Source organism: Crotalus tigris, unplaced genomic scaffold (assembly GCF_016545835.1).
Source record: "Crotalus tigris isolate CLP2741 ecotype Arizona unplaced genomic scaffold, ASM1654583v1 scf7180000024453.458620722:586385, whole genome shotgun sequence".
Lineage (NCBI taxonomy): Eukaryota > Metazoa > Chordata > Lepidosauria > Squamata > Viperidae > Crotalus > Crotalus tigris.
This window is the reverse complement of record NW_024100622.1, coordinates 362,546-378,689: the sequence shown is the minus strand read 5'-3', so window position 1 is coordinate 378,689 and position 16,144 is coordinate 362,546. Positions and strand designations below refer to the sequence as shown.

The window sequence follows — 16,144 nt, the reverse complement described above, 5'->3', positions numbered from 1 at the left end:
CTTCAGCACAAATGTGCATCAAACATCGTTGCAGAAGCTGGGTCCTAAAGAGAATCAAGACAGGCAAGCAAAAAGCTTAGAAACCTGAAACCTATTTCTAAAGATTTGTAAGCCTTCTACTACTATCTGCCTAACTGCCTTTAAGACCCAGCTTCTGCCCTGAACATTTGCTGCACCTTTGTGCTTTGCATGCTTTTTACTTTGGGGCTGAACTTTTTCTTCACCTCCTCCACGCACCTCTGCAGAAATATTTTCTTTGCTTGCTTGCTTGCTTCCTTTCCTCTTCTCTTCAGCCTGGAGTCAAGGTAAGTACAGATTTTGTCACGATAAATTTAACAAATGAGGGATAGAGATTGGAGTTCAGAGGTGGAAAGTTTACTTTCAGCACCTAATGGAGGGAGGGGGGAAGATCAACAAGTCTATCCCTTCCAGCTTTTTTGTTTTCCTTCTAAAAGAAATGTGGGTTTCTGAAGGAGGCAGGGGATAAAGTAAGGGAAAGTTTTTGGGAAACTTGTCCTGAACCTGTGACTTTTCATAGTGTAGGGTGGCTTCATCAAAGTTAGCAAGAACCAGGAGAGGTTTGCAGTCTCCCAATGGCCAATGAAGTGGGGCAGTGGTCCAGCCCATAAACTGGGTTTCAATGGCTAAGCTTGGAGGCTTCTTTGGAAACTTCTCCGGCATTGGAACATGGTGCTAGGCCCTAATCTATTTTAGCTCTTACCCCTTTTGTCCTGTTTTGGGTTTGCAAAATATTCTGCTCCTTGTCTGTCCCCGTTATGGACCCAGTTGGGTGGTGGGCCTCCCAGGACTTTCCTCATCCATGAGCACCTCATGCTCACTTAATGACCCCCGGGTTCGTGTAACCGTGGTATCAGGGAGAGAAGGGGTAGGGATTATGAAGGAGGCTGTCTCACTTAATGACTGTCACTACTTGCAACTGTAATGGGCAGGCTCTGTTATCATCATAGGTTGAAGATGACCTGTATTTCAATTTTAAAAAATATTCTTCCCATATCTCATACTTTATCAATAATCAAGTCGTAATAATTCAGACCTAATAAGTAAAAGTCTCTAAATAGATGTGAGAAATTGTTGTTGTTAATTGCGAAGTCGTGTCCGACCCATTGCGACCCCACGGACAACGTTCCTCCAGGTCTTCCTGTCCTCTACCATCTTCTGGAGTCCATTTAAGTTCACACCTACTGCTTCAGTGACTCCATCCAGCCATCTCATTCTCTGTCGTCCCCTTCTTCTATTGCCCTCAATCTTTCCCAGCATTAGGCCCTTCTCCAGTGAGTCCTTCCTTCTCATTAGGTGGCCAAAGTATTTGAGTTTCAACTTCAGGATCTGGCCTTCTAAAGAGCAGTCGGGGTTGATCTCTTCTAGGACTGACCGGTTTGAATCGCTTGCAGTCCAAGGGACTCGCAGGAGTCTTCTCCAGCACCATAGTTCAAAGGCCTCAATTCTTTGGCGCTCAGCCTTTCTTATGGTCCAACTTTCACAGCTATACATTGCAACTGGGAAAACCATGGCCTGGACTATGCGCACTTTTGTTGGCAGGGTGATGTCTCTGCTTTTTAGTATGCTGTTTAGATTTACCATAGCTTTCCTCCCCAGGAGCAAGCGTCTTTTAATTTCTTGGCTGCAGTCCCCATCTGAGGTGATCTTTGAGCCCAGAAAAATAAAATCTGTCACTACCTCCATTTCTTCCCCATCTATTTGCCAGGAATTGAGAGGGCCGGATGCCATGATTTTGGTTTTCTTAATGTTGAGTTTCAAGCCAACTTTTGCACTCTCCTTCTTCACTTGCATCAAGAGGCTTTTTAGTTCCTCTTCACTTTCTGCCATTAGAGTGGTATCATCTGCATATCTTAGGTTGTTGATATTTCTCCCGGCAATCTTAATTCCAATGAGAGAAATAGTAACACCTTAATGTTTTAAAAATAAATTTTATAATCAATTTATCACAATAAAGCAAGAGAAATCTCTCCCTACTTAAAAATAAATCCTTAAAGCCTTATCATTAAGTCCTGCTCAAAAGGAAATCCTGTTAACAGCTATCAGAAACCACAATATACATATTTTAACCCTGATTAAGTTCACTTTGAAGACCACTTTTACTTTTTAAAAAACTTAATTTTTGATCCTATCAAATAACATCCCACAAGTTGGTAAACTAGAAAAAGGTGGAATAGACAATATCACCACCAGATGGATCTATAGCTGGCTGACAAACCGTACTCAATGAGTAGTCCTCAATCACTACATCCACATGGAGAGAAGTAAGCAATGGGGTACCACAAGATTCCGGTCTTAAGCCCAGTATTATCCAATATCTTCATCAATGACTTAAATGAGGGAATTGAAGGGGAACTCATCAAATTTGCAAATGACACCAAACTGGCAGGAATAGCCAATACCCCAGAAGAAACACTCAGGATACAAAAAGATTTAGACAAACTTGAACAATGGGTCTTATCCAATAAAATGAGTTTCAGTGTGTAGAAAAGCAAAGTTTTACGTTTAGGCAGGAAAATCAAAGGTACAAGTACAGATTGGGCGAGACCTGGCTTAAAAACAGTAACTGTGAGAGAGATCTTGGAGTCCTAGTGGACAATCGCTTAACTATGAGCCAGGGACTGCCACAAGGAAGAGGGGGTCACATTATTCACCAGAGCCCCAAAGGGAAGGATGAGAAACAATGGTTGGAAACTGATCAAAGAAAGAAGCAACTTGGAATTAAGGAGAAACTTCCTGACAGTGAGGTCAATCAACCAGTGGAATAGCCTGCCTCCAGAAATCGTGGGCGCTCCATCACTGGGGATTTTTAAGAAGAGACTAGACAATCATATGTCTTGAGATGTATACATTCTTCTCCTTGAGCAGAGGGCTGGACTAGAAGACCTCCAAGGTCCCTTCCAGCTCTATTCTATTCCAAAAAAAGGTTGATTTCTTATCTTTTTTTATTTCTTCTTTTATAAAGAGCTTGTATATTTTCTCGTTTCCTCTCAAAATCATGCAGGCTGTGCCCATTTAGCTGCTTATGTGAAAGAAATTATTACATTGCAATCTAGTCCTGGAAAGCAGCTATCCATTTATAGTACAATATGCGGACTATTCTAATACTTTCCTCAGCCTGGTGCTGTCAGTATTTTGGATTACATTTCCCATCATCCCAGGCTGAGTGAAGGTACATTTGAATTGTTTTGTTATTTTGTGTGGCTTTAACCCAGGGATGTCAAACTTGCAACATCATGTGACGTGTTGCGATGTTTTGCGACTTTTTTGCCATTGCCGGCAATGGGGTAGGCACGGTTTTGCTATGATGTATCCGGCCTGCGGGCCAGCAGTTTGACACCAACTGCTTTTATGACTTCTGGACTCCAACTCCCAGAATTCCTCAGCCAGCGTGCCTGGCTGAGGAATTCTGGGAGTCGAAGTCCACAAGTCATAAAAGGGCCAAATTTGAAGACCCCTGCTTTAGACAAATTTCTTTCTCTACGGAAGATGGATGATTAAAAAATGTGACAAATAAAATCTGAGCAGACAGTCCATTTCTTTATATTAAGTTACATTGCAAGCTTAGTTAATAATCTAAATACATAATTATATTTGAATTGCTTTTGTGTAAGATTGTTGAGCTTTGTTCACTGAAATGCAAATGACAAAGTAGGAAAGCAAGAGCTAAACTGAAGTCTTCACAGTTCTTCCTATTATATGTATTCTGCTAAAAGTATTGTGAACTAGTTAATTGAATAATTATTCCAGTTCATTAAAAAGCTGTATTTTTTTTAGATGAATTAAATACTTGTATTTACTGAAAAAAGAGTACTTTTTGACCTATGCTGATCCCCTTCTGATCAAATTGGCTATCTAATTTCTAGGTTACTTTATTCTTATAAAATTAAAATATGATGAAAAATTACATATTTTAGCTAAAGGAGCTGCTTTTTGGAACATGCTAGTATGAAGAAAGCATTTGTTTTTGAAGTATTAAAATAGCTATGTCCCTTACAAGACTTCTGCACTATATACAAAACTATCTCTGCCTTTATAGGGTAATCCTGGTTTTGAGAGCACTGCCCTGATTTTTTATCGACTTCTAGGTCCTAATCAAAGTCCTTGCCCTTTAAATCCAGTACAGCACTTTCATCAGGATTTTTTCCTGTAAAAATTGATTGCATTCATTTGATCCAATTACCTTGAGAGTTCTGCTTAGAAACCTTCCTTATGTAATTAATGGGAGTTAGTCAAGGAAGTGGGCCTTGCCCGTGGTAGCTTTTGGACTATTGAACATACTTACTATAGAGACTCAAACAGTGCCTTCCCTACTCACTTTCTGCAAGTTTGTAACTATTAGGATGATATTGCACAGCAATGTTTTCTCAACCTCAAAAACTTTCTCACCCAGCATGCTATTTGGAGAATCCAGGGAGTTGTTTAAGTCTACACAACTTAAAGTTACTGAGATTGAGCAAATACTGTCATTAGAGTGATTGCCGGTGAAAGAAATTACTGTGGGGACTAAGTTTCAGAGCAGTTTTGCAAATGATGTATTTGCCTTAACATTTCAGAGAGAGGAGCTTTGTTTGCACAGCAGTTAGATTATCCACTTATCCTTTTTGAATACTCAAGGTATTCAAGGTATTAGTATACTTATAGAAATTTTTATTCCTACTAAAGCATGGTGTGTCTGAAAAAGCCTTTAAACAAAGACTCTTAAGTTTTTTCCTAAATTATTTACTTTGTTTCAACTTCTTACCATCTCCCATTCTGAGAACATACACAAAAAGATGCTCGTCCTTGATCAGTGTTGCTTATTGCCTGCAAAATCAAATATTATTCTTTGAACAATTAAAGAAAGGTGTTTCCAGTGCATTCAAGCTAAAGGAATGAAAGTGCTTAAACATTTAATTTATTCTGTATCAGACTTGGAGTTCATAAGTAAAATAAGATTTTCTACAATTTCATTCCAGAGAGCAAAACATAAGTAGAATTAAGATACATTAAATTAATAGGCAAATTGTAAAAAAGCTTTCCTGTAAAAGGATGTTCTTAGAAGCAAATATAACAGAGTTAGCATTCTTTAAAATATGTTGCAATTAAAGCTGCTGTATTGCTTAAGGTGGTACTGTGGAGATACTGACATAATAGCATAAATCATCATGCACTGAATCTGGATTTATTTTACTTCTGTTAACAATTTGCTGCAAATAATTGGCAGCTTTTCCTCTTGTGGTGGTGCAGTTTTTATGAGTGGGGGACTGATTTAAAATTTGAATCTGTGAAGCTGGATAAAGTACTATGGGCCCTGGTAGTTAGGAGTTTTAGAAGAAACATCCACACACCAGACTCAATTGGTTTGGGCCATTTCATGTTGTATACATTCTTTGTTCTTTTTCAGGTTGTTCTAGATTGGTACCATGTATTGGCATTTTCCTCTCCTCTTCGCTGCCTTGATTTCAGCCTATTTGTGCTTTCCTCAAAATCATTTGTCACTCGAGGAATTGGGATCGGACATTGGAATCCAAGTTTTCAATCAGCTGGTCAAAACCAGAGCTGGCGAAAATGTTGTGGTTTCTCCACATGGAATTGCATCAGTGCTTGGGATGCTTCAACTAGGAGCAGACAGCAAGACAAAGAAGCAGCTGACTACAGTGATGAGATACAGTGTAAATGGTCAGTGGTTTTGATCTATTATTTCAAGATTTGGGCTTTTTGTATTAATTTCTGAAATAAATTCATCTGTGCCATAACTTTTCCATAAGCACATAAAGAAATCTATAGGAAAACAGAGCTTACTGTTGTTCAGTACATTAAGCAGTTATCATGTCCTAACGCATACTAAGTAGATGACAGTGAAGCATTATCTCTCATACCAGAAGGCATTCTTGGCTCCAGTGTTTGGCACAAATGCTAAAGCACAGTAAATCTAACAAGAACTAATTTCTTGGTTCCAGAGTAAGCAGGATTGAATTTCATTGCCAAAAATGTGCAGAAAGAACAAAATGCCACCTGCCTCTTGCTCCTGATGCAGGATGCATACATATCCGTGTGAACATTTGCATGATATTTATAAAATATTATTGTGCTTCCTGGCAATTTAACAGTATAATCTGACTGTTGGGGGGAGGGGGGGAGCAGTTGCTATATCATTGTTGTTGCCATATCAAACTTTATAGAATTCTACTTTTTTTTCTACTCATCTTAGTGCTTTTTCTAGCCCACACCCTTATTGTTTTTCCCAGAAACTTTCTATTTAATGTTTTGTATTGCATCTTAACAAGAGAAACAGCAACTTGTCACAGATTGCTTTAATGACTAATAACTGTGTAGTGCTTTTTTTTGTTTACTATGAGCTTCACTTTTCAAACTAGAGGTCTTTATTACCTATGCCAGTGATGGCAAACCTTTTAGACACCAAGTGCCCCAAAACTGCCCTGCTCACCCGCAGGACCACCTACTGCCTCCATGGCCCACAAGCGGCCCTGCAGCGCCATGGCGGCCATGCCCTCTGCCCACGCCCCACAGCATCATCTGCCCATGCCTCACAGCATCATCTGTGTGCGAGGGTAGAATCTTGTCCATGCTGCCCGGTTGCCATGTCCTTGGCTGTGCTGCTTCATGCAGGCCGTGCCCAGGAGCGACTCTCCTCTGGGGGAGGAGCTGCTGATGAGGAGGGGGCCACGGGGGAGTTGGGGCAACAGCACGTGTGCCCACAGAGAGGGCTCTGTGTGCTGCCTCTGGCACGTGTGCCATAGGTTCGCCACCACTGATCTATGCAATAGGGTGACCAGAGGAATAGAACCATGGTTTAAATACTCTGACATATATACAGTGATTTTCCTTCCATCTCTCCTACAGATACTATCTGTTCAGTGTATCTGATTGGGTCAGAAATAATAAAGGCTGTAGGATGCAACACAAACTTTTCTTTTTGTTGCAAGCTGACCTGTTTGCCTCTAGAAATTCAGGGTGAACAGCAGCAGATTGGCATCTACTGATGGATGATGAGCTATAATAGATCACAAAGAATTCCTGCTTCCTAGATTTGTTTTTAGCATTGTCAAAATTCAGAAAGTTCTTCCATAGGTTTGTGAGTCAACATATAGGGAAAAGATGGGCAGCATAAATTTTAGATAGATAGATAGATAGATAGATAGATAGATAGATAGATAGATAGATAGATAGATAGATAGATAGATAGAGGAGAGAGAGGAGAGAGAGAGAGAGAGAGAGAGAGAGAGAGAGAATGAGAGAGAGAGAGAGAGAGAGAGAATTATTATTTCATTCCAGGTACTAATAAATTTTAATATTTGAACATTGCTTAAATGTGTCTTCATTACTGATCCTCTTCTGATCCACTGATGGAAGATTCTAGATTGTGAGTTCTAGTTCCACCTTAGGCATGAAAACCAACTGGGTGACTTTGGGCCAATCACCTCCTTTCGGCTCAACCCACCTCACAGGGTCATTGTTGTGGGAAAAATAGAAGGAAAAAAGAGTATTATCTATATTCACTGCCTTGAGTTATTTATAAATTAAATAAAGGTGGGATAAAAGAAAAATCTAAATAAATAAAATTGTAGTAAAAAAGATCAAGTTAGATTCTGAAAGCCAAGTATACTTACCTTTACCTTAATTGGCTTCTTTAACCCAAATAGTAATTGTTGGTTTTATATATCTCCCTTATTAATAAATGGTTCATTTATAAAATTAAAATAAAACCAACACAATCAGTGCAACAAAACAGCAAAATCTCACATAAGACAAGTGAAAACTTGAGTCATATGATTGTGCCATGTAATCTAACAACAGTGAGCAAAAGATTTATAAATGATAATACCCTTTAGCCATTGAATCTTCCAATTGTTTATAAAGTGTCTGTGTATATACACGTGTCTATATCTCTCTTAATTTGTCTTTCAATCAGGAGCTGGTAAAGTATTGAAGAAGATAAACAAAGCTATTGTCTCAAGGAAGAATAAGGATATTGTTAAAATTGCAAATGTAGTTTTTGCGAACAATGGGCTGAAAATGGAAGCATCTTTTATTTCTAGAAACAGTGAAGTGTTTCAGTGCCCTGTCAAAAATATAAATTTCAAGGATCCAAATGCTGCTTCTGACACTATGAACCAGTGGGTCAAAAATAAAACTGAGGGTATGTGATATTTTTCTTTTTCTCAGTCTCTTGTTTCTTCTTTAATTTGTTGTCTCTTTTCCCCAGTGCCTAAATTTTGGTTTCAAGCATTATAAAAGAATATATACTGCATTTACTCTGTTGTTTTGTATGGGATTGTGAACACTAATAGTTAAGTATAGTAATAAAAGTGCCTCAGATCTGGCAGCATCTCTTCCTAGAATTTTTAATCCTGAGTGTCTTGCTATTACTACTTCCCTTTTCCAGCCACTCTCACTCCTAAGCATAAGTAGAAAAACTGAAATGCTAAACACTGAAGCGTTCAGATTGCTTCAGAAACATTTTTGTGAACTATTACATTTCTTTTAGGATACAAAATCATGAGTCATTTTAAGAGAACTGGACTGACAAGGTGGAAAGCTTGTGGCTTTAGTCTTTTGTATGCATATTGAAGGAAGACAGAAGGGCATTATTTGGTAGGGATTGGGAAAGGAGATGTTGGGTAGAATTGAGTCAGATGGATAGTGACTGCAAGAGAGGGCAATTAAGGGAATGGCAAGCAGAGTTGTGACATGTTAGGATAGTGACTTGAGGTGCTTCTGGTTGGATGGGATTCTATATAGCTTCCTCTTATGTGCCAGATTAATGGGAAAAGGGCCCATGATGTCTTAAACCCTTATAGTACAATGTCCCAAGTCGTGGAATAGCAGGCACTTCCCAGAGAAAACATATGAAAGGTCCATACAGGATAGAATAGTGGGCATAATTTTTTTTTAACCAGATTGTGTAGTGGCATGAAAATCCAGTGACCATGTGACTCCTCTGAAGTTGCTTCAGTTTTTACTTAATATAATAACATGTCAAATATGTTCTTTGTTTTCTACTGCTGAATTGAGGTTGGATTTTGTTTGTTTAGGTATGATCGACAGTGTCCTAACCCCAGATGATATTGACAGTGCTCTGACCAGACTAGTAGTGATAAATGCAGTATATTTTAAGGGATTGTGGAGGTCCCGATTTCAACCTGAAAACACAAAAAAGCGAACATTCAATGAAGGAGATGGAAAGACTTACCAAGTGCCTATGCTGGCTCAATTGTCAGTGTTCCGATGTGGTATGTTCAATAAAATTTTAAAATTCTGAAATTTACCTTCCTCTAAAATTCTGTAGACTAAGATTAAGTAAAATATTTAGTGGGATTGTGCAGGTCATTTAGAAAAGAGCTTCACAAAGCTACCCAAGAAAGTGTTCCTCAGAAAGTCAAGGTAATCACATATCTTGACGCTTGGCGCGTCCATTTGGAGTCTTGTCTTACCTCCTCAGCATCTCTGAACATCATAAGCATACTTTCACAGTCTTTGTTGTGAAACAAGTACCTTGATATCAATCCCTAAACACATTGCCACGAAAGAATGGAGAATGTATATGTTAATATTTTCGGTAGGAGATCCAGTGCTTAAGCTTTTTACAACTGCACATTCATTGGCTATATATACATAAAGTAGTTCAAAACTTTTGACTAAAGTCATACTGAATATTATAGTAATACAGTAAGTCCTCGACTTACTACACATCATTTGGTGACCGTTCAATGTTACAATGGCACAGAAAAAAGTGACTTGTGACTGTTTTTCACTCTTACAACCATTGCAGCATCCCTGTGGTAATGTAATCAAGATTCAGACACTTGGTAGCTGAGCCATATTTATGATGGTTGCTGTGTCCTGTGCTCATGTGATTACCTTTTGCGACCTTCTGACAAGCAAAGTCAGTGGGGAAGCCAGGTTCATTTAACAACCCTGTTACTAACTCAGCAACTGCAATGATTCACTTAACAACTGTGGAAAGAAAGGTAGTGAATTGGGGCAAAGTTCACTTAACAAATGTCTCGCTTAGCAACAGAAATTGTGGGCTCAATTGTAGTTGTAAGTCAAAGACTACCTGTAGTCTAATTCTGTAAATATCTGGGTTCTTCCTGGTAGTACCTTTCGTTTCTGATCGTGTTGGCAAATTTGAAGAGTGAGTTGGCCTTGATTAGCATAGTTGGCATGTTAGTGTGTGGTACTGAAACCAATAAAACATTGTGACATTGCTGATTTAAAATGTCCCGATTAGGTTTTGTTAAACTTGAGTCAGGAAAATGGTTTCCTTCTCCATTCCATTCTTAGATTACTAACTGTATTTCATGTCTATTTGAACTTATTTTGTGTGAAAATACAAAAACAGTTTTTGAACAATAGTAGTACTCATATTGCCCCCTCCTCCACATCTGTAGGCTGACTGAGAATAACACTATATTATTCCAATCCTTATATATTTTAAATTATTTTTATTTGCTTCCTGTTTTATAGGCACAACAAGCACTCCTAATGACTTATGGTATAATACTATAGAACTGCCATATCATGGTGAAAGTATCAGCATGTTGATTGCTTTGCCTGCAGAAAGTTCAACTCCCTTGTCTGCTATTATTCCTCATATTAGTACAAAAACTATACAGAGTTGGATGACAACTATGGTTCAAAAGAGGGTACAGGTCATTTTGCCCAAGTATGTAATTTTCTTTCTCATTTTAATGGAAAAAATACAATTGATGGTTTTACAGGAAATCTTATATATTTGATATGGCTCCCCCAGGTTTACAGCAGAAGCAGAAACAGATTTAAAAGAACCTCTCAAGGAACTTGGTATTCGAGATATGTTTGATCAATCAAGGGCAAACTTTGCGAAAATAACAAGTGAGTTACCATATAGAAAAGTGATGCTTTGACTTTGTACATATTATTCTTGAATATGAATTTGAAAAGGAAATCTGTTGTGCTATATTATTTCTCAGGAAATAGGTTCCATATGTTGAACCACAACTCTTGTTTTTATTGACTATTGGCAGTGTTGACTGGGGCTAGTGAGAATTATAGTTCAATAGTCTGAACATCAGGCTACATAAGGCTGGTGTATGGTCAGAGGTTCATGTTTTTCTATATTACATATTTGGTTTACATCAGTAATGTGAAAAATCTGATTTATAAACAGAGAAAATCAGCAGAACATGCTAGCTTTGTGTGCCTGATTCTTGAGACAAAAAACTAGGCAACCTTATTTTAGCCTAGTTCAGTCCTGAGATCCATTCATTTATTATTTGTCTATCAAATTTGTATAACCTCCCAACTCACCTATGGCCACTCTGGGCGGTACATAATAATGTAATTATGTAGCAAAAAGTGCATGAACCCATAAAGATGGGTTGAATGAGCTAAGGTTGGAAAGCTGTTGGTTTCTGCAACATGTGTATGTTTTTAATTCTGAATGTGAAATTATGTAAAAATTCTAGACATGTAAACATACTGATTATGATAGTTCTGAATGGTAATGGTAAATAGTAGCTATGGTGGTGCCATACTAGAATGTTATATTGCAGGCTAGCTCTGCCTACTGCCAGGAGTTTGATCCTGACCAGCTCAGGATGGACTCAGCCTTCCATCCTTCCAAGGTAGATAAAATGAGGAACCAGATTATTGGGGCCAATATGCTGATGCTGTAAACTGCTCAGATAGTACTTAAAGCAGCAATCTTAAACCTTTCTGGTTCCATGGACAGGCAGTGGTGGAGGTGGAGGATGGTTTGGCACCCACCTCTTGTGCAAATGGAGCTTTGTGCGCTTATCCACCGCTTGCATGGACCGATTCCCAATGTCCTGTGGACCAATAATGGTTTGTGGACCGGGGGTTGGGGACCCTTCTGTAAAGCACTGTGGAGCGGTATATAGGTCTATTGATAATGCTAATATACCCAGTCAATCTTTGGTATTAAGAAAATATTTTTTTCAGTTAATCAGTTTCAGTTGAACCTAGATTTAGAAGGTATTTAGAAATATTTTCTAAATAATTGGGCTATTTCCTGTGAAAGTTATATGCCTCACAAAAACATAGATTAGTGTTTCTGAAACTTGAAATTGTTCAGGGTGTGCATATATAGTATTTGTTTTGTTGTTTTTTTTTAAAAAAATGCTTATTTGCATTGGTTTTCCCTTTATAAAAGAATTAAAAAATAAAGCTTGTGTACTGAATAATTTTGAGAAAAAATAATTCATTCTTCCTGGAACTTGGATCCATATTGTTTATTCATATTTGAATAAACAAATATAATAAGTGGTTAATACCTGTTAACCATTGTTTGCATATAATTGCTTTGTTTTGCCCTGCAATGCATTGTTTTAATTTGTACTGATTCATATCACATGAATATCATCATTGGAACTTTTTATTAAATATGAAGATAACAATGTCTGTAAATAAATAAAATCAGGACCATGTGTGAAATACTTTGATATGTATTAATCTGTATGGAATCAGATTTTCATTAACTTCTGTTGCTCTGGGTTTTCTTATAATTGAAAATGAATTTGCTTTTTGAAGGAATGAAACAATGATTCATACATGTATATTATGGTTGACCCTTTAGGATCAGAAAACATTTATGTATCTCAGCTCTTGCAAAAAGCAAAAATTGAAGTAAGTGAAGATGGAACAAAAGCTTCTGCAGCAACAAGTAAGTATTTGTTTGATCTAAATCACCAAAAGGTTATACAAACACTGAAATAGCATTAAGAAGCTATATTTTTATCTATGCCAAAAGTTCCCCTCACTCTTTTAAAAGCCTGGTGAATTTATTTTTATATAAAACAAAATATTAATAAAGAAGCATGTGGAATTTGGCCTGAACAATGTAACATATTATTTCCTAAATATTAAAATCATATGTATAAGTATAATTTAAGGATTCTGTATTTAATTCTGCCAATAGAAGAAACTTCTCATTGCTGAATCTGAGCACTAAAATATAGTAAATTGAAACTTAATACTACATTTTACAACATCTCTACTTAAAATACTTCTTCAAGTAATGATGTGTATTGATTTAGAAAACATTTTACTGTCTGTAGCTTGGCATAGGTAATTTAATTATATGTACAAACAAAATAGCTGGTATATTGTACAGAAATCGTAAATGTTACATATTTGCTTCATACTTACAAAAACATTGGTTGTGCTCACAATATAATCTTTTTTTAAATATACATTCATAAAAGATCTGTATTCAATATCAAAAGTATATATGATACTATCCTGTTTTTCCTGTTAAAATTTTCATATTCTTCCTTAGAACATTTTGGAATACATGAATTTTATCCATTTATAATTAAATATTTATATTTGAATGTGAATATGGCCCTTAGAATACCATACAAAACTAAACAAATGTTACTGGCAGGGGGAAAAAGCTGTTTTTGCTAAAACTAGACCATTTGCATTATTCTCCTGGCTGTTTTTCTTCCATGATAGAAAGTTGCATATTTCTAAGATCTGTTCTAACTGAGAAAAAAATAATTTATTTTTTAAAAAGTATTTATCCAATATTGAATTTTTAAAATTTAACTTGTAAAAAGATAAATTCAGTTCGTACGGTAGCTATTCAGAGCCAAAAAATAAGTAACCATTCAAGTTTTTATTCTGCTTTATCTAGCTGCAATTGTAACAGCTCGGTCATCACCTCCTTGGTTTGTAGTGGATCGACCATTTTTATTCTTCATACGGCACAACCCTACAGGTAATTCTGTCATACTTTTTTTGTATATTAGCTAAATTCAGGTAGCTTTTCTCCAAAACCTGAAGCGCAAAAACATTTCAGACTTGCTTCCGTGTCTTTCAAAATAAGGTTCCCAAACTCCATTCTTCTTTATTGTTAATAAGAAATGCCCTTTCTTGACAGGAACAGAGTAATCTGCAGCTGTGCAGGATTTAGACACTTAGGAGTTGTTGCCAGAACAAATATATTCTGTGTTTCATTAGTGTATTTCTTAGCTAATCTACATATTATGATGCATGCTTTGAAAGAAAATGCCAACTCTTTGGAAGAGCTGAGTTCTGGCATCAGTTCCCAGATATGGGCAGCTTAGGACATCAAAGGCACATTATGCAATACTGAAGATGCACAGTGGCCAATTGTCAGCCACACATCTCAGAGCTTTGATCCATTTCTCATTGATATTCTAAACTAAATCTAAGGCAGGTGCTAGGAAACCACCATTTTCCCCTCTAAATATGACTCGGAAGGGGTAAATGGTATATTTTATTCAGTGTTTTATAATTATTTCTTCCCCTCTCCCACAAATTCATATACAGTAAAGACCAAATAAAATTCAAGAAATAACATTCCTGCAGCATTAGCATAAATGAGATATTTGATCATTCTTAATCACAGCTTTGTATTCTGATAAAATAAAGACTTATTCAAAGGTACATTTTACATTGGTTTTAGAAAAATATTGATGAGATTTTCAGCAACTAAGTTAACATAATAAATCTAATTAATTAAAATTAGATTAAATTATTAAATTAAATTAAAATATATTTAAATCCTCAAGTAATTTATTAAAAACATCTAAACTCAGTAAGAAGCAGAGCGGTCAATTCCCATCTGCAAATATTTGTGAGAAATAAAGATTCATTTATCAGCTATTTTCTTAATGATCTTATTTTTTTACCATGATAAGCAGCCATAAAAATTTAATGAATTTCCATTCCCTTGCAGAGTATTTAGCTAATTATTGTGCCTGATTTTGATATAAGCAAAATTAAAAAATTATTGTCATTAAAAAATTAGACTTTTACTGTGATATTTTATTTTTTAAAATAAATTGTTCACTGAATTAAAACAATATTTTACATGGTTTAAGGGTTTCTTTATGAAATAAACTTAATAACAGAGTGAGGTATTACATTTGAATCTGCTTACAGCCAAACCATAACATTTTAAACACTTTGTAGGCTTATGAGAATGTAACTGCTAACTTCCATCTGGTAGTTATATAATAATCAGTAATTTTAGAAATTGCTGTTTAGATGAAAACGTTTGTCTTGAGGTTTTGTAACAATATTTTGTATTTGTGAATTAATGCAAATTTTGCAATAATATTTCTTGTTTAGGTGCTGTTTTGTTTATGGGACAAATCACCAAACCTTGAGTACAGGAAGAGATTCTTTTCTTCTGAAGAAAACTAAAGATTGATGCCTTTGTACTGTTTAAATATTTTTGTACCCTGTTTTTCAGCTCTGAACTAGCTTTGGAAACGTTGGTCATCTAGTTTTGGGGGGAATAAAACCTTAAGTAGCTGGAATTCTTTATGGAAGAATAAAATGCCTTTTTGAAAACATTGTAAAGTTCCTTAAAACTACTGATTAGCTCTCTGTGCTAACAACTTTTGAAAATCCGTTCTATTTCATATTGTTTTTAAACCAAGTTTAAATTAAAGGGACAAGTCCAATTTTGGTTTGGGTTGGATTTGCTTATGCCTTTCTACTACTACAGTTCAGTAGTTGGATGAGGCGTTTGCTATTAGAAAGCAACTGAAAGCTTTAGCATTTTTTTATTTTAGATTGTGCATGTTTTGAGTTTTAAACAACTAATGTTCCAATTAATGCCTTTACATTGGTGTAATGTAAACTTGTTGTTGCTAGTATACACATTCTATAGATTTAAATTTTATATTTTTTGTACAAAGGAAAATAAAATCATAATGAACAGTTGAATATAGTGCAAGAGTCACAGTGATATTGAAGGGAAACGATTACTCACAATTCATAAAGTTGAAAGTAAACTGTTACTAAGATGAAATTTCCATGTGATAAAATAATTCCTGTAAGGAATGACCTGCATTTTGGAATACTTCTGTTAAGTAAATTTGAAAAATGTTCCAGGCTGTCTGTATGTTAGTAATTTATTATATCATATGGGACAATGGGGGGGGGGGCATGGCTCAGCAGTCAAAGATGCTGAGCTTGTCAGTTGGAAAGCTGACAGCCCAGGTTCAAGCTTCTAGCACCGAGCAACAGACTGAGCTCCCGTTATGGCCCCAGCTCCTTCCCACCTAGCGGTTCGAAAGCATGCAAATGTGAATAGATTAATCAGTACCACTTAAATGGGAAGATAACAGCATTCCATGCA

The 16,144-nt window shown here is 36.4% G+C and overlaps 1 protein-coding gene across 2 annotated transcripts in view; it reads left to right on the top strand.

The window, feature by feature from the left end:
• SERPINE2 (serpin family E member 2) overlaps positions 1–15,899 on the top strand; it is a 29,111-nt gene extending 13,212 nt beyond the window's left edge. For both annotated transcript variants that reach the window (XM_039332187.1, XM_039332186.1), the window contains exons 2-9: positions 5,405–5,679; positions 7,934–8,161; positions 9,057–9,254; positions 10,492–10,690; positions 10,778–10,878; positions 12,602–12,688; positions 13,664–13,747; positions 15,127–15,899. In XM_039332187.1, coding sequence (XP_039188121.1) covers positions 5,424–5,679; positions 7,934–8,161; positions 9,057–9,254; positions 10,492–10,690; positions 10,778–10,878; positions 12,602–12,688; positions 13,664–13,747; positions 15,127–15,164 — 1,191 coding nt within the window. In that variant the 5' untranslated portion in view covers positions 5,405–5,423 and the 3' untranslated portion in view covers positions 15,165–15,899. The remainder of the gene's footprint in view (positions 1–5,404; positions 5,680–7,933; positions 8,162–9,056; positions 9,255–10,491; positions 10,691–10,777; positions 10,879–12,601; positions 12,689–13,663; positions 13,748–15,126) is intronic.
• The last annotated feature ends 245 nt before the right edge of the window (positions 15,900–16,144 follow it).